Source organism: Agelaius tricolor, unplaced genomic scaffold, assembly GCF_023055355.1.
Source record: "Agelaius tricolor isolate 1412-34295 unplaced genomic scaffold, bAgeTri1.0.p SCAF_2, whole genome shotgun sequence".
In the NCBI taxonomy this organism is placed as follows: Eukaryota; Metazoa; Chordata; class Aves; order Passeriformes; family Icteridae; genus Agelaius; species Agelaius tricolor.
The window spans coordinates 7,933,090-7,951,851 of record NW_027269262.1 but is presented as its reverse complement, the minus strand read 5'-3'; the positions used below and the strand labels follow the sequence as shown (position 1 = coordinate 7,951,851).

The 18,762-nt window shown below is 43.3% G+C and overlaps 1 protein-coding gene across 4 annotated transcripts in view; it reads left to right on the top strand.

Annotated features, from left to right (window-relative positions):
* The window catches only part of HIVEP1 (HIVEP zinc finger 1), a 128,179-nt gene extending 111,155 nt beyond the window's left edge, over positions 1 to 17,024 (top strand). For 3 of the 4 annotated variants that reach the window (XM_071452048.1, XM_071452029.1, XM_071452038.1), the window contains exons 8-9: positions 4,579 to 5,096; positions 7,960 to 9,675. In XM_071452048.1, the coding sequence (XP_071308149.1) occupies positions 4,579 to 5,096; positions 7,960 to 9,105 (1,664 nt within the window). In that variant the 3' untranslated portion in view covers positions 9,106 to 9,675. Of the gene's footprint in view, positions 1 to 4,578; positions 5,097 to 7,959; positions 9,676 to 11,844; positions 11,950 to 16,468 lie in introns of those variants that run through there. The other variant, XM_071452056.1, reaches the window with a different exon arrangement.
* The last annotated feature ends 1,738 nt before the right edge of the window (positions 17,025 to 18,762 follow it).

Sequence of the window (18,762 nt, the reverse complement as noted above, 5' to 3'; positions counted from 1 at the left end):
AAGTTAAACACAGAAGTAATTTTGTTCCCGCTGGAAATTGAGTCAGTTTTAGTTATATGTATGTATGTGTGTGTATATATATATATCAGCTACATAAGCATATGGTTATGATTGTGCATAGTTCAAGATAGGAAGTAAAGAATTATCTTTCCCCAATTAAAACTGCCAGAGAACTTTAGTAGGCAGGGTACAATTACCAGAATGGGATTGGAGCCAATACTGCTTAGTTAAAAAGACACTGCTTGGAAGAGAATCTTCCACCACAAAGAGTGGTCACAGCCTCAGCCCGATGCCTCCTTCAGAGGAGACCCATAACCCTGCCCGGGTCTTTTAAAACTTCAGCATTGGGTCCTCTTGAACTCCACCGAGGCTTAGTGGGATCACTGATTGGAAAAGCCTGGGCACCTCTTGTTTCAGCAAATGTGCACTCAGGTATAAAAGCCAGAGCAAAGCATTCCTTTGTGAATTGCCAGAACAAGCAAGTCAGGAATCTTATTTTTTACTCATCTGATGTTGCAAAGCGGTGTGGGAGTAAGGGAACCACATTCATCGCTGTCACCTCGCCTACACTGCAGGCTCTGGCTCCAGGTAAAACCACACTCAAGTAGAAGCTGGCAAATGCACAAAGGGTGGAGGTAAACAGGGAAACAATAGAGGGAAATGATATCCCATGGAGTCCTGCATGTAAGGAATCTGTTCCACACACAGTTTCCCTTTCTCTTTCCATGGCTTTGTTGTAGAAAGCTGGATGTATGCAGAAAATTCCTACATAAGCAGCATTTCCTAGTAAATCGGTAGCATTTTTAAATGTTAATTTGAAAGAAGATGGTTTCTTCTAAATCATTGTTTGCACATATTTTTTCCTTGCTTTACAAATGCATCAAGTCAGTCTAATCACCTCAGGTAATTCCTCTACCAGTAGAAACAATCATTCATTATTGACATCAGCTTTCATAGAAAATGTGATTCATGTGGAGAGAGGGAAAAAAGAAAGGCAAGAATCAGTAGGATTTCATAGAGAATAGTTATGTGACATTGGTAAAGAGACTGAATTTAAGAGGGAGTCCAGAGTGAACTCTAAGACTTTGCAATGTGCCCTTCATTATTTAAAGAGTTGCAAGAAAGCTGTAGGTCACCCTTTAGATGTGACACATGGAGAAGTTTTCAATATCTGTTGAGGCATTGAGGAAATCACAGAATATTCTGCGTTGAAGTGACCCACAAGGATCATTGCAGTCCAACTCTTAGCCCTGCACAGCACCATCCACAAGAGTCACACCATGTGTCCAAGAGCACTGTCCAAATGCTTCTTGAACTCTTTTAGGTTTGGTCCTGTGACCACTTCCCTGGTGAGCCTGTTCCAGTGCCCAGCCACCCTCTGGGTGAAGAACCTTTTTTTAATATCCAACCTGTCCCTTCCCTGACACAACTTCAGGCCATTCCTTTGGGTCCTGTCACTGGTTACCAGAGGGAAGTGTCGGTCCCTCCTCTTCTCCTCACGAGGAAGTTGTAGCCTGTGATGATGTAGCCTGTGATGAAGTCTCCCTTCAGTCTCCTCCTCTCCAGGCTGAACAAAAAGTGACCTCAGTCTCTCCTTATAAGGCTTGCCCCTAAGGCCCTTCACCATCTTTGTTACCCTCCTTTGGATGCTTTCTAACAGCTTGCTATCTTTTTCATATTTTGCCTTCCAAAACTGCCCCCAGCACTGGAGGTGAGGCTGCCCCAGCTCAGAGCAGAGCAGGACAATCCCCTCCCTTGCCTGCCTGGCCATGCTGTGCCTGATGTCCCCCAGGACAGGGTTGGCCCTCCTGGCTGCCAGGGCACTGCCGGCTCATGTTCAACTTGCCACTGACCAGGACCCCCAGGTCCCTTTCCATGGGGCTGCTTTCCAGCTTCTCATTCCACAGTCTGTCTGTACAGCCAGGGCTGTCCCATCCAAGGTGCAGAATCTGTCACCTTCCTTTGCTGAATTTCATACAGTTGGGGATTGCTCATCTCTAATCTGTCACGGTCTCTCTGCAGGGCCTCTCTGCCTTCAAGGGAGTCAACAACTCCTCTCAGTTTTGTATCAGTTTTGCTCAGTGTCCCTTCCAGTCCTGTGTCCAAGTCATTTATGAAGATTTTGAAGAGCACAGGGCCACAGATGGGGCCCTATGGAACCCCACTAGTGACAGGTCGCCAGTCTGATGTCGCCCCACTCACTGTAACCATTTGTGCCTGACCTGTGAGCCATTTTTTCACCCATCACATGATGTGTTGTTTATCCAGATGTGGGCTGGACATTTTATCCAGGAAAATTCTGAGAGACACTATCAAAATCTTTACTGAAATCCAGAAAGGTTACATCAGCTGGCTTCCCTTGGTCAACTGCATGGGTTACCTTGTCACACCAGGAAATCAGGTTTGATAAGCAGGACTCTCCTCCCATGAAGCTGTGCTGGCTGTAACCAATGGCTCTGTTGTCGTCCAGATGTTTTTCAATACCTCCTGGGATAATCCTCTCCATAACTTTACCAGGCACAGAAATGAGACTGACTGGTCAGTAGTTTCTGGGGTCCTCTTTCTTGCCCTTCTTGAAAACTGGGACAATGTTAGCCAGCTTCCAATCAGCAAGGACCTCTCCAGATTCCCAGGACTGCTCAAAAATCAGGAGAGGCCTTGCAAAGACATCAGCAGTTCTTTAAGTATTCTCAGATGAATCCCATCAGACCCCACAGACTTTAGGCATCCAGCTGGAGCAATAGTTCCCACACAACTTCAGAGTCGACTGGGAGTTTATCATTCTCACAACCATGGTCCTCCAGCTCAGGGCACTGGGACCCTCCTAGTTTGTCATTGGTGTTGAAGGCAGAGGTAGTTGTTTCCATTCAGAAATCAAACATATGTAGATGTTCTAACATTTTAGATATGTTTGCTTTGCAAGTTACTGAAAAAACACTGTTTATATGAAGAATAGAAATGACAGAATTATAGAGAAAAAATACCAAAAACATTTAGTCAGTCCACATGTTGTTGTTAATAATATCTTTAACAATCATACTTGCCATAATTTTGGAATGGAAGTTAATGAATTAATTTTTCCATCAAAATGTATTTTCTATTTTTAACAGCTTTGTCTGTGGATGAGAATTATAAATTAAGACTATTTAAAATTCTGCTAAATATTTTTGTTAGGATCATTCCAATGACCTGGAGGATTTGGGGTATTTTTAATAAGATGTCGGACATGTTCACGTCTGCTGTAGTAAATGTAGGAAATCTAGTTTCCATATTTAGCTAATGTACAAATTATTGTGTAGGCAAAGAGGGGGAAAGTCATTACAGGGGGATTTTTCCAAAGAAGCTCTTAGTTCCCAATTGCATTGCTTATTTGAAACCCTAAAGGCTTATAACGGTGGGTAACTTACTGAAAGATAGCTCAGTTAAGCTCAATTATTTCATATGGAGTTCAAAATGTTGGTTTTGGTTTTGGTAACTTAGCAGCCTAAAGTATAGGCAGTATATTCAAATTCTTTTAAGGGTCTGATTTTTTTCAGAATTGTTCATTTTGATGGTAAGTTGCTATGTAAGTAAGTAAGATGCTGTTCCCTAGAACACTATCTCTGAGATTTTATCTAACCAGACATCTTTGGTTTTACAGAGCCAAATGATTTTTATGCAGATATGTTTTTTTGGACAGCTTAAGAGACAGACCTTTAATCAAATACAAAATATTAATGTATTCAAAGCATTTTGTCTTTTATAAAATGATCCCAGACAGTCTGGCTTGGAATCAGACATAGCAGATGGGATTTTCTGTCGCTTTACTAAAGACAACTCTCTTTCCAAGTTAGATACAAAAGAAGGTGAAAAGCTGCAGTTTAACTGTATTTTGTAGAGAAATTTACCCCTAGACAGAGGTTTGGCTGTAAGGAGGGCTTCTTTATGCAAACAAAGATTCATAGGTAAGTTTTGATACAATTAATGCTTTCTTGGCTCTTAGGACATCTCAGGTAATTTTTTAATATACCCTTCAAAACATTAGTGAAGAAATCTAGTAGGGTCTAATTTTGGTCTCTTTTGCTTGTTAATGAGACAGATTCTTGACTAACAGCCTCCAGTCTTTCTGTTTGCATCCTTCAAAAACCTTTGTAGCCATGATTCATATTAGGTATAAGAACACCCACTTAAGAGTCAGAGCCAGCCAGAGAATATCCCACTGCTAAGGTTGACAGACCAGCCCCTCATACCTCTGGGAACCTAATGAACCAGGAATCTGCTCACTGCTCCCCAAGCAGAAGAGTGAAGGGTGACTTTGAGCAAATGGTTACAAGTGGCATGAAGGAAAACAGCCAAATCCAGAAGGTTAAAAACAACATAGAAACAGAAGATGAAATATTATATAGCTGTGCAGTTAAATATGTAAGCTGGAAAATAAAAACCAAAATTTAACTCTACCCTGTTGCTTTGCTGCAGTGGGGTGTGAGTGGAAAATACATGTGCCATGTGGTTTTTTGGTGGTTTTAGTTGTTCTCTTCTGCTTCCTTCCCAAGTCAGCCCAGGACCTTCGTTGTCTTAACTTCTCTTCCACTTTTGCAGGTGAGAAGCAAAGATTTGGCTATGACCGGTCAGGATATGACGTGGAGGAGTCTGATGGTGGCGATGAAGATGAAAATGACAATGAGGACGATGATGAAGACAGCCAGGCTGAGTCAGTGCTATCCACAACGCCCTCGGTGACGGCCAGCCCCCAGCACCAGCCCTCTCGCCACGGCCTGCAGGATGCCGCCAGCACTGACGACGACATCAGGCTTCCAGACTGCTTCACCGGGGCTCACACGGACTCCATGGATGGTCTCCCAAAAGCACTGCTGACCAAGATGACCGTCCTTAGCACAGTGCAGTCGGTCAGCAGGACCTCCAGGTCGCCAGCAGAGTCCACCCATCAGGAAGCACATGAGGACAAAGCCCAGGAGAGAGGAGTGGGTCCCTGCGGTGCTGATGCGGCACTGACAGACGTTGCTCCTGCATCTCCAGGTCGCCAGATGTCTGTGGATTACCCTGATCCACATACAGCCTTGGGCCACTCCTTAATACCAACTGCAGCTCTTACAAAGGTAGGAGTGTCTGAAATCAGGGAGAGAGTAGGATTTTAAGTCCTCCTTCTAAAAAGACCTTCTTGGAGATTTTTCAAAGAATAAAATGTTTGCCTTTCCCTTCATTCTTAGAATTCTTCGTGATGAGTCTTTCAGAAGAGTTAAAATTAGTCCAAGCACAAATATATAGGACTGTAGACACAAGGATGTTGTCAGAGGATTGCTTTTCAAATTCTTAAATTTGATTGTAATCTTCCTGAAAGGTTTAATTGTAATATGGTCATTTCAGCTGATGTTTGGAGCTGGTAGATTGTATTACAAATCAGAAGGAAATAACAAATACGTGGAATGAACATACAGTGCTTGTTATGTTTTCAGGGGAAAGTGATAGAATTCAGCAATCAGTTCACTGTGAAATCTGATGATACAATCATTGGTAATTCCAAAGGGAAATTAATCTAGTCCCAAAGTGTTTTGCCTTATCACTAAAAAAAAATGGTGCAGTTGTTTATCTATCCTCCAAATATGCTTAATAGTAGAATTAGAAAGAGCACCAGATGTTCAAGGAAACTAGAAGATTGCCCTTGCACAATAACAAAAGGAGAGATGAACACAGGACTGAGACCTGAGTTCCCAGTGCTCTCAGCTTTTGTCCAAGCTGAAAGAATATTTTAATCAGAAAAGGATGTATTTTGCCCATGCACGTGTTAGACATGTGGATTTTCAAAGCAGTGTGCAGAAAGATGAGGTCAGTCTGTGTGCAGGTCTGTGGGAGCATTCAGTAATTTTGGCAATTTTTTTTTTAAACTGTGCCCATGAAATCACAGAGAGAAGTGGCAGGTGATGAGCCTTTTTCATTCAGCAGCAGCTTTAATGAACTGCGATGGGGATGGTAGTCACTTACCAGACTGATCCTAAAGATACTTTTTGGAATTTTTAATTCTTGCTACAGACCATGAAGGCATTCGAGCTTTTCAGAGCAATGTTCAAAAAAATGAGTTGTACAATAGTTTAATCAAAGCACTGCCTTCTCCATGATGAATGCAATATTTAGAAATATTATATAAAAAGAATTAATCATTTAGGTTGGAAAAAAAATATTGAGATCATCGACTCCAAGCTTAAACCTAACTGTATGCAGTTACAAAAAAGTAGCAGAAAAATTTCAAAAGCATAAAAAGTAAAAATTTCAATCTGTTTTAAGTACTTAGTGGTTTGTTTTTTTCTTTGAAAACTTACAAATTTACTCTACTAGATTTATTTTTTACACTGTTTAAGATAGCAAACTGTTGACATGGAGAAACAGTAAAAATTATTGCTGCATTGTATTGTTTGACACAGGTTCATCCTGGCTTGTAGGAACTGTGAGTTCATGTGGCAAATGTTAATTGGAGCGAGTTTGTAGTGTGACAGAGAATAAAATGAAGTGGTCTCTGATCACTGTATATGCCTGCCTTAAAATGGGAAGGGTCCTAGTATTTGGAGTTTAGGTTCCATTGTTGCCGGTGGATACCAGAAAGACATTTAACTGAATGTACTCCCTCATTAAATAGAACCACTGAAGCCTCAAGTAAATATTCATGCAATTAAAAATGTTGAATGGTGTTCATTTATATAGCTTGAATAATTGTCTACATTAATATATTAAAAAAAAAAAAGGAAGGCATGTAAGTAATATGAGGAAGCAATTCCTTTCCAGATTTTCTTTTCCTTTCCTAGACCAAAAGAAGCATCAGCCTTGTGTCTCTAGTGGTTAATCTGCAGTCTGTTCCTATTGTGAATGGCTGTGGATCCCAGATCTTGCAATCGAGAAAAGGAGTCCTCATAGCTCAGGAAGGCTGTTGTACATTCCTTCAAAAGCATCCGTACCAGTTTATCAGGATCTCTTGTGAGGTGTCAGTTCTGAGAAAGATGTTGACTTCTTTCTCACACCCATCTTCTCATTTAGACTGGATGGCACTGCATAGCCAGTTAATCATATTCTCCCTTTGCCAATACATTTTCTACAAGCAGATTTCAAAAGTATTTCTGTCTGGTGTTGAGTTTTTTGCCTGCTCTAGGGAATTTTTGAGAGTTAGGACTGTAAAAACTAAGTAAGGTTGCAACAGAGTGTGTGTGTGATCAATGTGCCAAAAACAAAAAGATAATCATGAGATTGCAATTGCACTTTCAGACTACTCGTTTTAGGAGGTTCTAGGAAAGGAATTGCAAGCCTTGGTCAGTAACAGGCTGTAGGAGAAGAAAAGGGAGGATAAAAATAGTATTATAAATCCAGGTGTGTGCACCAAATAAATCACAGTGAGCTGAGGCAGCAATGGGATGTGGATCCCACATCTCACTCCAGTATCCACCCATCACCTCCACTTCTGCAGGAGCTGTAGTTGTCAGCCATCTCCTGTCATTGCACACCCTGTCTGTCTCACTAGAAGCACCTATGACAAATGTGCAATGATGCTGCCTCTGCCTGCTGGAGGCTGTAATGCCTTTAGGAGAGGAACCCAGTGCATCAAAAATGCCAGCTTATGCTTATTTAACCTTCTTGCCTGAGGTAATTTCCACATAAAACAGGTCTCCAAAGCCTTCTCACCACTTAAAACACACGTGCAAAATATATTCAGCAATGTTTTTGAGCACTAGTGTTTGAGAGAAATTAAGCAAGGGTAATTAGCAGAGGAAAATGCAATTAGTGGGTGAGGAAGGAGGTGGAAAAAAAAGGAAGGAAATCAGTTCATTGTTTAAGCTGAGCAGTATATACTATGAACCATTTTGTTGTTGTTCTTTCTGAAAAGGGGGCATGGGAAGCACTCCCAGCTCCCTCATGTTTTCATGTCACTGAAGGGCATGGTGGCTGCCACATTAACACTCCTGTGTGGTTCTCTCCCAGAGCACGCCCTCCATCAGCTCCCCGTCCTCGCTGGCAGACCACAGCATGCCGACACCGACAGCGCCGTCACCCTACAGCGAAATCCCGGAGGAGAAGCCGGCTGCCGAGCCGAGAGCTCCCCAGACTCACCTCTTCAGCCACCTGCCCCTGCACTCGCAGCAGCAAGCCAAGGCTCCCTACGGCATGGTGCCCGTCGGGGGCATCCAGGTGGTCCCTGCCGGCCTGGCCACCTACTCCACCTTTGTTCCCATCCAGGCGGGGCCGGTGCAGCTCACTATCCCAGCTGTGAGCGTGATTCACAGAACTACCAGCGCCCTTGGCGAGACAGGCGGCACGGCCTCCGGCACCACCGCGAATCCCGTGGGAGTCGCCGAGGTGAACAGCGTGGTGCCCTGCATTCCCATCGGCCAGGTGAGCGTGCCGGGCATTCAGGGGCTCGGCACACCCAACCTGCAGCCTCTGCCACCGCTGGGCATGGAGACAGTGAACATCCTGGGCCTGGCAAACACCAATATTGCCCCGCAGATGCGCCCTCCGGGAATTACTCTCAACGCCGTGGGCCTCCAGGTGCTGACAGCCGGCGCGGCCCCGCAGGGCACCAACCCCAGCCCGCAGGGACCCCTTCCCAGCCTGCAGATCCTGAACATCGCCCTGCCGACCCTCATCCCCTCTGTCAGCCCCGCCAGTGCCGAGGGGCACGGAGCCTCTGAGGCACCCACCGCGGGCTCCAAAGCCGGCGAGGTCCAGCTGGAGCCCCCTCCTGTTGGCTTCCCCACAGCCGAGGCCGGCCGGGATGCTTCTCCTCAGGCAGTGGCTGGTGGCCAGCGGTACGGCGGGAAGAGCCAGCCTGAGCCCAATGCGCTGACCAACCCCGCTGGTCCCGGGAAAGCTGATCCTGAAAAGACTGACCTCGCCAACCCCAGCAAGCCAAAGCGTGACCTCCCTGCCCTCCAGGTGAAGAGGGCTGCCCCAGCAGAGCCCCGCTCCAAGGCGAGTCCCAACGCGTTAAGCAAGTCCCCAGTCCACCGAACTGTCACCCCGGACAGACAGGTACCCAGGCCGGCCGCCCCACCCCAGCGGCAAAATACGGTGCAGTTTAGCGATGGCAGCAGTGACGATGAGGATAGACTTGTAATAGCAACCTAGTTTTTGTTTTTAATTGTGTTTTTATTTTTAGAGTTTTTTGGGTTTTTTTATAACACTTGCAGGTTTCTTTGCAAACCTTCTTTTCCTTAAAGCACATTTTTCTGACACAAACCCATTACTAATCTTCGTGCAATCATGAACTCTTGACCAATAATTGTTGTTTCTTGTCAGCTCCAGCCATTTTTGTACATGTTGTATAGACGATTGTGCCTTTTTGGAGTTTTATGTTTAGAAACCTGTACAGATTGTTGAATATATATATATAAAATATATATATATAAAATATGTATATTAAAACCAGGTAGTTGCTTGTGTTTAGTAAACATCCTATGTCAGATAAATAAAGGATTAAATTATATGTTGCACTGTTAAATGTAAATTTTTATGGCTGTGGGACAAAGTTTCTGTGTACAGATCTAGTATGTAAAACTCCATATTTATTGTATCCATATTAGTCTTGGAAAAGGGTCTGTCCATCTTTCTTGTGTAAGACGGTAGCTTTACACTTCAAAGAGAAATACAGTATCTGTGTTACAAAATATTACAGTAAAATTTTGTTTACTGACTTTACCATTGCTTATGTTGTGCCTTCTTGATGCAGTCCAGTAGCTAGAGAGGTGCTTGACTCGTTCCTTTCAGTGCCCTTCCGTGCCCTTCCAGCTGGTTCAGCTTGAAAGGATCTGGTGGTGGTAAAAGCCCCTGTGGTTTCACCTGCCATGGGAGAGAGAGTAACTCACCGGGCTTTACTTGCAGTAAAATCTTCCATTCAAAACATCTGGCAATTGCAGAGTGGGGAGGGAGTCCCTCAGCTTTCCGTAGAGTGAGCATCCATCCACCTTGTGTTTCTTCCCTAACTAGAATTTGAAGACTTGCCTGAGGACAAATGGCAAAAGGGTCACAATGAAATATTTTTTTATTTGTAATCTTGAACTATAAAACCACTTTTTACTGACATTAAAATGTTGTTACACAAGAAAGGAATAATTCTTTGTGTGTTAATTGCAAAATCCGCCATACAGTTGGTGAAAAGGCCACTACTGTAATGAGGGTTTGGCATAACTCATTACCATCAACCTCTTAGGAGACTGCATTTCAGGAGATCTTCATTTACAGGTAGACAAAGCCATTTTCTCCCTAAAACAAGTTTGTCTTACTCATGCAGGGAAAGAAGAAGGGACTAGAGGCTTTACACATACAGTTAATGTGCTGTTTTAGCAACAAACCCGTCATACTAGGCATACAAACATGGATGGATCCCAGAATAATGAAATTTAGTACTCCTCTGTTTGCACGTAGTGAAAACAATGCAAAATTATCTCTGAATTGTTTGGGTATTCCAACAATGGCAGGAGACACGTCTGACAAGTTACAGGGCTACACATTTCTAGAAGTTTCAAATTGACTTGGGATTCATGCTACAATTTTTAAGTAGAGTTGGTTTCCTGCTGTGTCCTTTTATCACATTGTTACAGAAGTTTTTATAACCCCTTTAATAACCAAATTCCAGTAGGAAACTGGAAGGTGTAAATTAAAAGCACAATCACCTTTTTGGAATTAACAAGGATGAACACATATAAAACAACTGGAAGAAAAGGACAGGAAGCAAATCTGGGAAAAAAAAAGGGAGCGAATTTGAATGTGAGCTGGGCTGCATTGTTCACAGATTAACTCCTGTATCCATCTCAAGGAGCTAATTCATACCTTGCACTGCTCATATTCAAAAGCAGCAGTACCCTAGATCCATTTTTAACTTTACACTGGCTTTTGTATGGTACTCACATTGTACTCATTACATTATTCCATTACGGCGTGTTGTAAAACTGTAGGCGATGTTGAATGAGCTTTATTAACTTCCAGAAAGAGCACTTCAGTAGCAGAAAGCCGTTTCTATTACTCGTGATTATCAGGCAATTGTACTAATCTAGCCATTAGAAGCACACACACTGGAAAGGGGAAATTACTCCTGTCTCTGACAGGGCTGTGCAGAGCCTCGCTGAGGGCCCCAGCACCTGAACCACCAAGCACTCTCAACTCACATTGAACTTGATGAGAGTTAAGAGTCCTCGGCTCCCCGCAGCGCCGGACTTCAGATTTGTGAGTGTCTTACGTGCAAGCCCTGTGTGGAGTGTCACTGTGCATTTGTATGTTCTTTTTATAAGTGTAGTAGTGGTGTCAACGTGTCTTGTACCATTATCGTTTTTACCTATGTGAAATTACCCCAACCAGCCAAAGCTAGAACCAAAACATTGCCATCTTACATGTGCTTTAAGAGCCTGAAGCTTTTTCCAGTAGAATCAGGTGACAGTTTGTAGTTAATGAACTCAAGAAATTTTGCATTAGTTTTAGCTCCTTTGAAATGGACACCTACCAGTAAAGTAGAACTATTGTAATTAATTTGAGCATATTTGTCTAAAGCATGAGCAAAAAAAGATGACAGAATCAGATAGCTTTACAGCAAAGTAAAACTATCCCCAAAATTTTGAATGCCATCACAACTTATTACCATTTTCCTGAGTTTTATAAGGCAGCAGTGGGTAAGGAATTGCTGTTGCACATGCCCCTGAGTCTTGATTTTACTAAACTCCAGAGATTTACTGTATACACATCTTAAATATTTACTTGATGAGCAATTTGTGGTGTGCTCATATTCTGCTCAGGATTAATTCCAGGTAGTATCCAATTTAACAGAAAATTCAGCCTGGTGAATCGGGTGATCTGCATCTGTCTTTTCTGTTCTAGGTGTTTTGAAGACGCCAAGGGCAAGAGATGGAAGCATATCTTGAAGAGTAAGAATGACATGACAGCAGATATGTCATAAAGAGGAACATTAAGATGTGTCACTTGGTAAGTTCATTTTAGGACAACAGGGAGAAAGGACCAAGAAAGTAGGCACTGATTCAGCCATGAGATGGGAGAAGAACTCCCAGAAGATGGGAGTTGCTTCTGAGGATGTAAAGCTGCAGGTCAAGAGATCTGAGGACAAATACTGAATCATCACTTACCCAGGCAAAGCAGATTAGCCACATTTGAAGCAGGAACTCTACTATTAGCAGGTAGTTGCAGATATATCTAATGTTCACATTAAGACTGTAGGAAATCACAGTTTTGTAGAAGACTGTGGTCCTGAAAATTACACTGTTTCCCTTCCCTCTAGGGTGTTTCCAAATGGATATTCTTTGAGTTGCCTCTACAGCTTACGCAACAACAAGAAACAAATTTGGAGTGTGACCAGACCTGAGAGAAGGTTAAACTCTGTACATCCCCTCTGTTAGTGCCTGGAACCAACATCTATAAATGCGTCAGCACACACGGGTATCTTGCATGAGCACAAGCCTGTGACTGCTGCATTAACAATTACATTTTCATTCTGAATTAATTCCTTTTGTTTTAAATTGTGTTGTAACTTTTATTGTCTTGTCCAGAGTCAGCAGTGATGGGGAAATCACATTCCCCTTGCCACAAGGATCCTTCTGTTCGAAGCAGTAGCAAACATCTCAGAAACCTGCCAGTGCAGTATTAGGCTGCTCTTCAGATGGTGTGAATTATCACAGCTGAATTGGAATAAATAACACCTGGCCTGTTTACTCAGGGATCTCTCTTGGACACCCTCTGGCAAATCCAGCACAGCTGTTTAAACATCAAAGGGCCAGAACAAGTTTTGCCCCTCAGTGTACCCAGGCACGCTCTGGCATCTTCTCACAACCTATTCCCAGCAGGAGGGTGCAAGCAGGTGCCAGCTAAAGGCTGGGTACAAATACAGCCAGAGTACAGACACTCAGCTTCTGTGGGATCTGTGCAGATGCTTCTCTGTGATCTGCCAAAAACCCTCACTAGGAAAAGAATTGGTGGCCAGTGGCCTGTAGCTCTTTCATCTTAGACCTTACTTGGTTTCTCTTTGCAATAAAGGATGTTTGCTGGTGATGTGGGTACCTGGTTTTGGAGGCAGCATGTCCATGTAATAACAATAATCATGGGTTTGGAACATGAACTGTATTAAATGTGCCTGTGTTTCCCATTGGGGCTTTAATAAGCTACAGCATGGCCTACCTGTCACTTCTTGGGTCAAAAACTAAACCAGAAACAGATACAGACAATGTACCTGGCCTCAGATCTCTTGACCTGTAGCATTACATCTCCAGATGCAACTCCCAGCTTCTGGACCACAGCTGAAATAAAGCACTTTGTAGGTGCAGGGATGCTCTGCCCTGCTTTGGTTACTGCTGCTGTACGCACCTTTGTCCCTTTCTTTCTCAAGTAATTTGCTGAGCTTCAGGTTGCTGTAAATTATGCCCTGAGGCTTGAGCAGCCCACAGTTGGTCCATATCAGCCAGTCCCCTGCCAGAAAGTCTGACAGCAGTGTTTTGCATACAAATTCAAGTGCCCATCACATGCATTTCATCTCAGACAACCTACATAGGCTGAACATAATATAGCCCACCTCAAAGCCAGAGATGTACCATGAAACAGACATCCCATGACTTACACTTAGCTAAACATTCTGTATGGTTTCTTAACAGATTTTTTTCTTGCCTTGAGTTTACTGACATGTGGTTAAACAGAATATAAAATTAATTTGTCACTATATAACTTACTCCAGAAGTCCTCATTTTTTGCAAGATAATCCTCATTAAGCTTTCATAAACACTGTAGTTTAAACCTGTAAACTGCCCTTCAAACATGTGTTTAACACTGGGACAGTTTCATCAAAACAAAATTAAAAATCTTCAGTTTTAGCATGAGTGACTTGCCAAGAGCCATGGAAACCAAACAAGCCACAAGTGAGAGTGCTCACTCAAGATACCTTCAGCTGACTTATCTGATGGGCCGCTGCTTCATTGCTTTGGAAAGATATCCTCTCAGACCAGTATGACCATCTCCTCCTTTCCTTGCTTTCCTGGTTATTCATGGGAGCAGTAAGTGCCAGCCGTCTTAGATGACTTCTGGCCACTCTCTAGTTGTGAATGTTACATTATGGATGACTAAAAAAAACATGGCTAGAATTGTCTTCCCATGTCTTAGGGAAATTTCTGTTCCCTGTAAGGAGTCTCAGCACCTACAGATGTTGTTTTAAATGATACCTAAAACACCAAAGACTTAACACCATTTCTGGCTTATATCTTTGAGGATAAGACCCCTGTCTTAACTCTAGACACTGGACTGCTGATTCTGTTACTGACTTAGGATGACAACAAGCTACTTTAAAGTACTTCAAATTGATTATTAGGTAATTTTATATGGAATGTTCATGGGTGGATGAACATACAGCAATAAGGGTGTAACAGCCTGTAATTCATTGATTTGATGTTCACGTTTTGTTCCAGGAATGTTAAATCAGGGAAAAAAAAAAAAGGTGTTGTTGTCATTTATGTTTGTCTGTACATTTCTCCTCTTTATACTGAACAGACTACTCACAATGTTAGGAGGTGACTGGTGATTTTCAGATATTCCATGAGATCTAAGGAAACCATGCTAGCTGAAAGATGGCAAGGCTTTACATTCCAATGGTTCAGTCATGGAAACAAAACTTAGAGTTCTAAGATGAGTCAATTAGCTAGGCATGCTTAGTTTTCTTTGGTAATTGTAGGCTTGTTTTCCCCAATAAGCTCAAATGTTAAGGCTTGTTTGGTTTTGTGGCTGTGCTCTTTAGTGTATTTGAAATCCATTACCATGCATGAGGCATTTGTGCCGAAATGGGCCAGCTGAAGGCAGTTTATAAAGTCAAATGCCCCCAGCATTTCCTCTTTTTGTTGAGTTCAGGCAGTTACAACATCCCTTTGGGCTTCAGAAGTTCCATTTGCAGGTCATTCAGGTCTGAGGTGTTTTGGTGTTGGTACCTAAATACCTCATGGCTGGATTCCTCCTTGTAAGAGAGAGCATGTGACACAGGTGACAGTTCCATTTCATATCATGAATAATAAGGTCTCCATTAAAATCACTGACTGCTAAGAGCCCTTTGCCATCCCATCATCTTCCTGCTCCAGATCTAGGTATGGAAGTGAGTTCAGAGCCCACTTGTTGGCACAGCTCTCCATCCCCACTGCAGCCCCACTTTCATGAGGGATTTTTCACAGAGTGCCTGTGGAAGGCAAGAGTGATCCCTGGACACTCCCTGGACATGAACTTACAGTGAGGGACACAGCATGGAGGGAGCATCACTGAGAACATCCACCCACCTCCCAGGAGCACAAGGACAAGGTGCACCAGTAGGGATTTTGCTCAGTGCTGGGCCTCGTGCAGGAGCAGATTTTGCAAAAGAGTTGGCATCGTTGCAGGAGGGTTGGAATAGATGACCTTTAAAAGGTTCCTTTCAACTCAAACATGATTCTGTGAACAGGACCTACCCAGACCTGAGGCACTTGAGTGGAAAGCCATTATCTTGTGATTTAACCCTTCCTATCCCTTATGATCAAGGCAAATCAAGTCAAAATAAAGGATTAAAAGGCATCTTTTGACAGAAATTTTTGTCTAATCAGAAGGAATTTTGACAAGAAGCCAAAATCCCCTGTTTGAACAGAACATTACTACATCCCCTGATTCTGCTAATGCTCAAACATTCCCCAGCCTGAGCAGCTGCCCTTCTGGCACCCAGCTGTCCTGCACAGGATCTAACAAAGTACTATCCTTCAGGAACACTGTATCCAGAGTCATCACACCCTTTGTACAACCTAAACACAAGGGCTTCATCCTGAACACGTGAGCATGAGGAGGAGATGGTGCTGCCCATTTCTTCCACACTCAGCTACCAACACCACAGTGGTGGCACTCTCTGCCACCAAGAGGTGCCAGGGACGATGCAGTCACCATCCTCTAGTGCAGCACCAGCCCCTCCTCATCAGCCAGGGATTACACAGCAAGGGATGTTGACGGCCCTCAGGTCCCTGGATGAAAGGACAGCTCTGTTAATGACACCTCCCTCCCAGGAGGCTGCTCCAAGCTCCTGTGCTCTGGCCAGGCCGGCTGCAGACACTCGCTGGCTGAAACGAGGCCAGGAGAGAAGAAAGAGGGAAAGATAAACCAAGCTGCAAGACAGAGCAAGCCAGGGAGAGCATGGCATTGTAACCAGGCTGTTGGGCTGTCTGGGCACAGGAAGGCAGCTCTTGTATTTCAGACCTGTTACCCAGTGTTAGGTGTGTCCCTGGTTTACAAAAACAGTCCAGGTGCCAGAACAGAAGCAAGTGTTGAAACAGTGCCTCTTTGCAAAACAGAAGTCATGTTTTCATCTGGACACCAGACAGTTTTGCTCCACCAAAAAATCAAGTGCGTGGTTCAGAAACCATTTTTGACCCTTAGAGGTTTAAATAGTGTTTCTCTCTTTGTTTATTCCCACACCTATAATGATCTGTGACACTTTTCTTATTTACAGTGTTTCAGAGCAAGAGCTCACACATCTAATGCTGATTAATGCTGCTGGACTGAGCAACTGGCTCCCCTGTGGATATCCTGTTTTCCTGTGAATCATCACTCCTTCTTGAGACATCCTCCAACTCAGATCAAAGGTCCCAAATGTATTAGATATGAAGACATCAGACAGGTCTAACAGATTAGAAAAGACACACACAAAGAAATGTGTCCCAGCTTCTCCCTCCTGTCCTGCTGAAAACTGGCACAGTGAACACAATCCTAAGCTCTTGTTATAAAAAGTAGAAAGACAAAAAGAAGAAAAATGGAGAGAGACTTTGGGAATGTAGTTTACCCAAAGATTTCTGCAATTTGCCCTTTTTAGGTATTTGCACTTTTGTATTTACTTCATTCTCCCTTACAGTTGGGAACTTCTCAGGTCAGATTCTCATCTGATGGAAAATGACATCCATGAGCTTCAGCAAAACCTGCACCCAACTGCATCAGCAGAGGACTTGGGACTATCCCTTTAAGCACTGAGCCTTGCCTACAAACACAAAAATTAAAGGAACATGAACACCGGTGGTCTGTTTTTTAAAGTTTATGTAGTCTGCTGCATCCTCCGTATTTTTATTCAATTTTCCATATGGCTACATGAACAACTGAAAGGGTCCTGTGCCAGTGAAATGCCAAAACCTGAGGTCGTGAGGTCAAACTAGATTATCTTAATAGTCTCTTCTCCTCTTGCAATCTTTGCACACAGGTTTTATCTCATAAAGGAGTTAAAGTCTTTATTTCAGCAACGTTTGATCTTTAAGATTACACAAATAATTAGTCTTTGAAGCTTCTGAGCTTTTTTTAAAATAGAATTTTAAACTCTCCTTTTAATGGATGTCTTTTAATCCTTATGTTTAAGTATAAGAGCCATGCTTGATCTAAGAGGACAGACAATGTGTTTGGATAGAAAGAAGGTCATTTTATGGGAATGTTTGAAGAATGCATTGTGTTTTTTTAAGAAGCTCTTCCACCAATCAGTGAAAAGAGCTGACTGAGGGACAAGAGGACAGTCTTTTGTTGACATGAAGCTCCTATCAAAGAAGATAGGATGTGCTGCTCCTACATCTTAGAGTGGACTGTGCCAGGCTTTTTTTTTGTCCTAGACTTCTAACTCTTCTTGTATTCTTCTGCACTTGGAGGGGAAAAGAAACCCTTTTAACCTTATGCACTGTGACTACTCACTTGAAGGCAGTGGAGGAAAGAATACCCATCAGGAACACACTCTGCAAACACTCAGCAAAATCATTGGATCTGCATATTTTTAATCAATGAGGTCTTGGCAAAATAAAGGGTGGTGGTTTTTATCCAGACTGTAGTTCGTCCAAGTCCCTGGGTGGGGTTCAGCTGTTTATGTTTTCTTTGAGGAAAAATGTCCTCAAGGTCCGGTGCTGAGTTGTTCTTTGCCTCCAAGAAAAACCCCCAGTGTGGGAGTACTGGCATATGGCAGGGCTGTGAGAGGCATGTGAACTGAGCCCAGAGTTTGCCCCTGATGCAGCTCAGGCAGCCATCAGGGCCGCTGCAACCACCTAAAGGAGGTGGGACTTGGTTTGAAGGAACTAGGGTCAAATGACATGAAAAATATTAACCTTCTCCATAGGAACAGAAACCTCACTGCCCATTCCTGAGAACAAATGGATATTCTCTTTTATTTTCAGTATCAGTGGAATTTCTGTTGTTTTTGTGACCTTCTCCTTTTAATTGAACCCATGTATGCAATACACATGTAGAAATGCACTGGAAATAGTGATGGATAACATTGTTTTCCAACATTTGAAAGAGGAGGGGGGCAATTGTTGGTATGTCCAATCTGGGAAGCAGTAGGAATACCACAGCACATGCTCGAGACTTTGCTAGGCATGTAGGACATTAAACCAGATGCTTCACCTCCCCCACATTCCTCCCTGCCAGGGCAGGAGGGAGCTGGGGACTGCTGCCTTTTTATCCAGTGCTACCCTGCTCCTCAAAAGGGCTCAGCCTCTTACCTCCTCCTGCTAGGGACCATCTACTGAGCACACTCATATTCTGTACGTGCATGGTAACACAGTTTTTTCAGGCCCAGCAAGTCATGCCATGCCTTGGGTTGGAATGTGCTGTATTGCACTAAATAGTTTATTTAGTTGTTGTTTTGGACTTTAGAGGCCATCTCATTCCAACCCCCCTGCCATGTGCAGGGCTGCCCCCCTTGTGGAATACTGACCAGAAAATAAAGATGTTGGAGTAATGATGATGCCAAGCCATCACTTCCCAGGGGGGAAGTGGAGC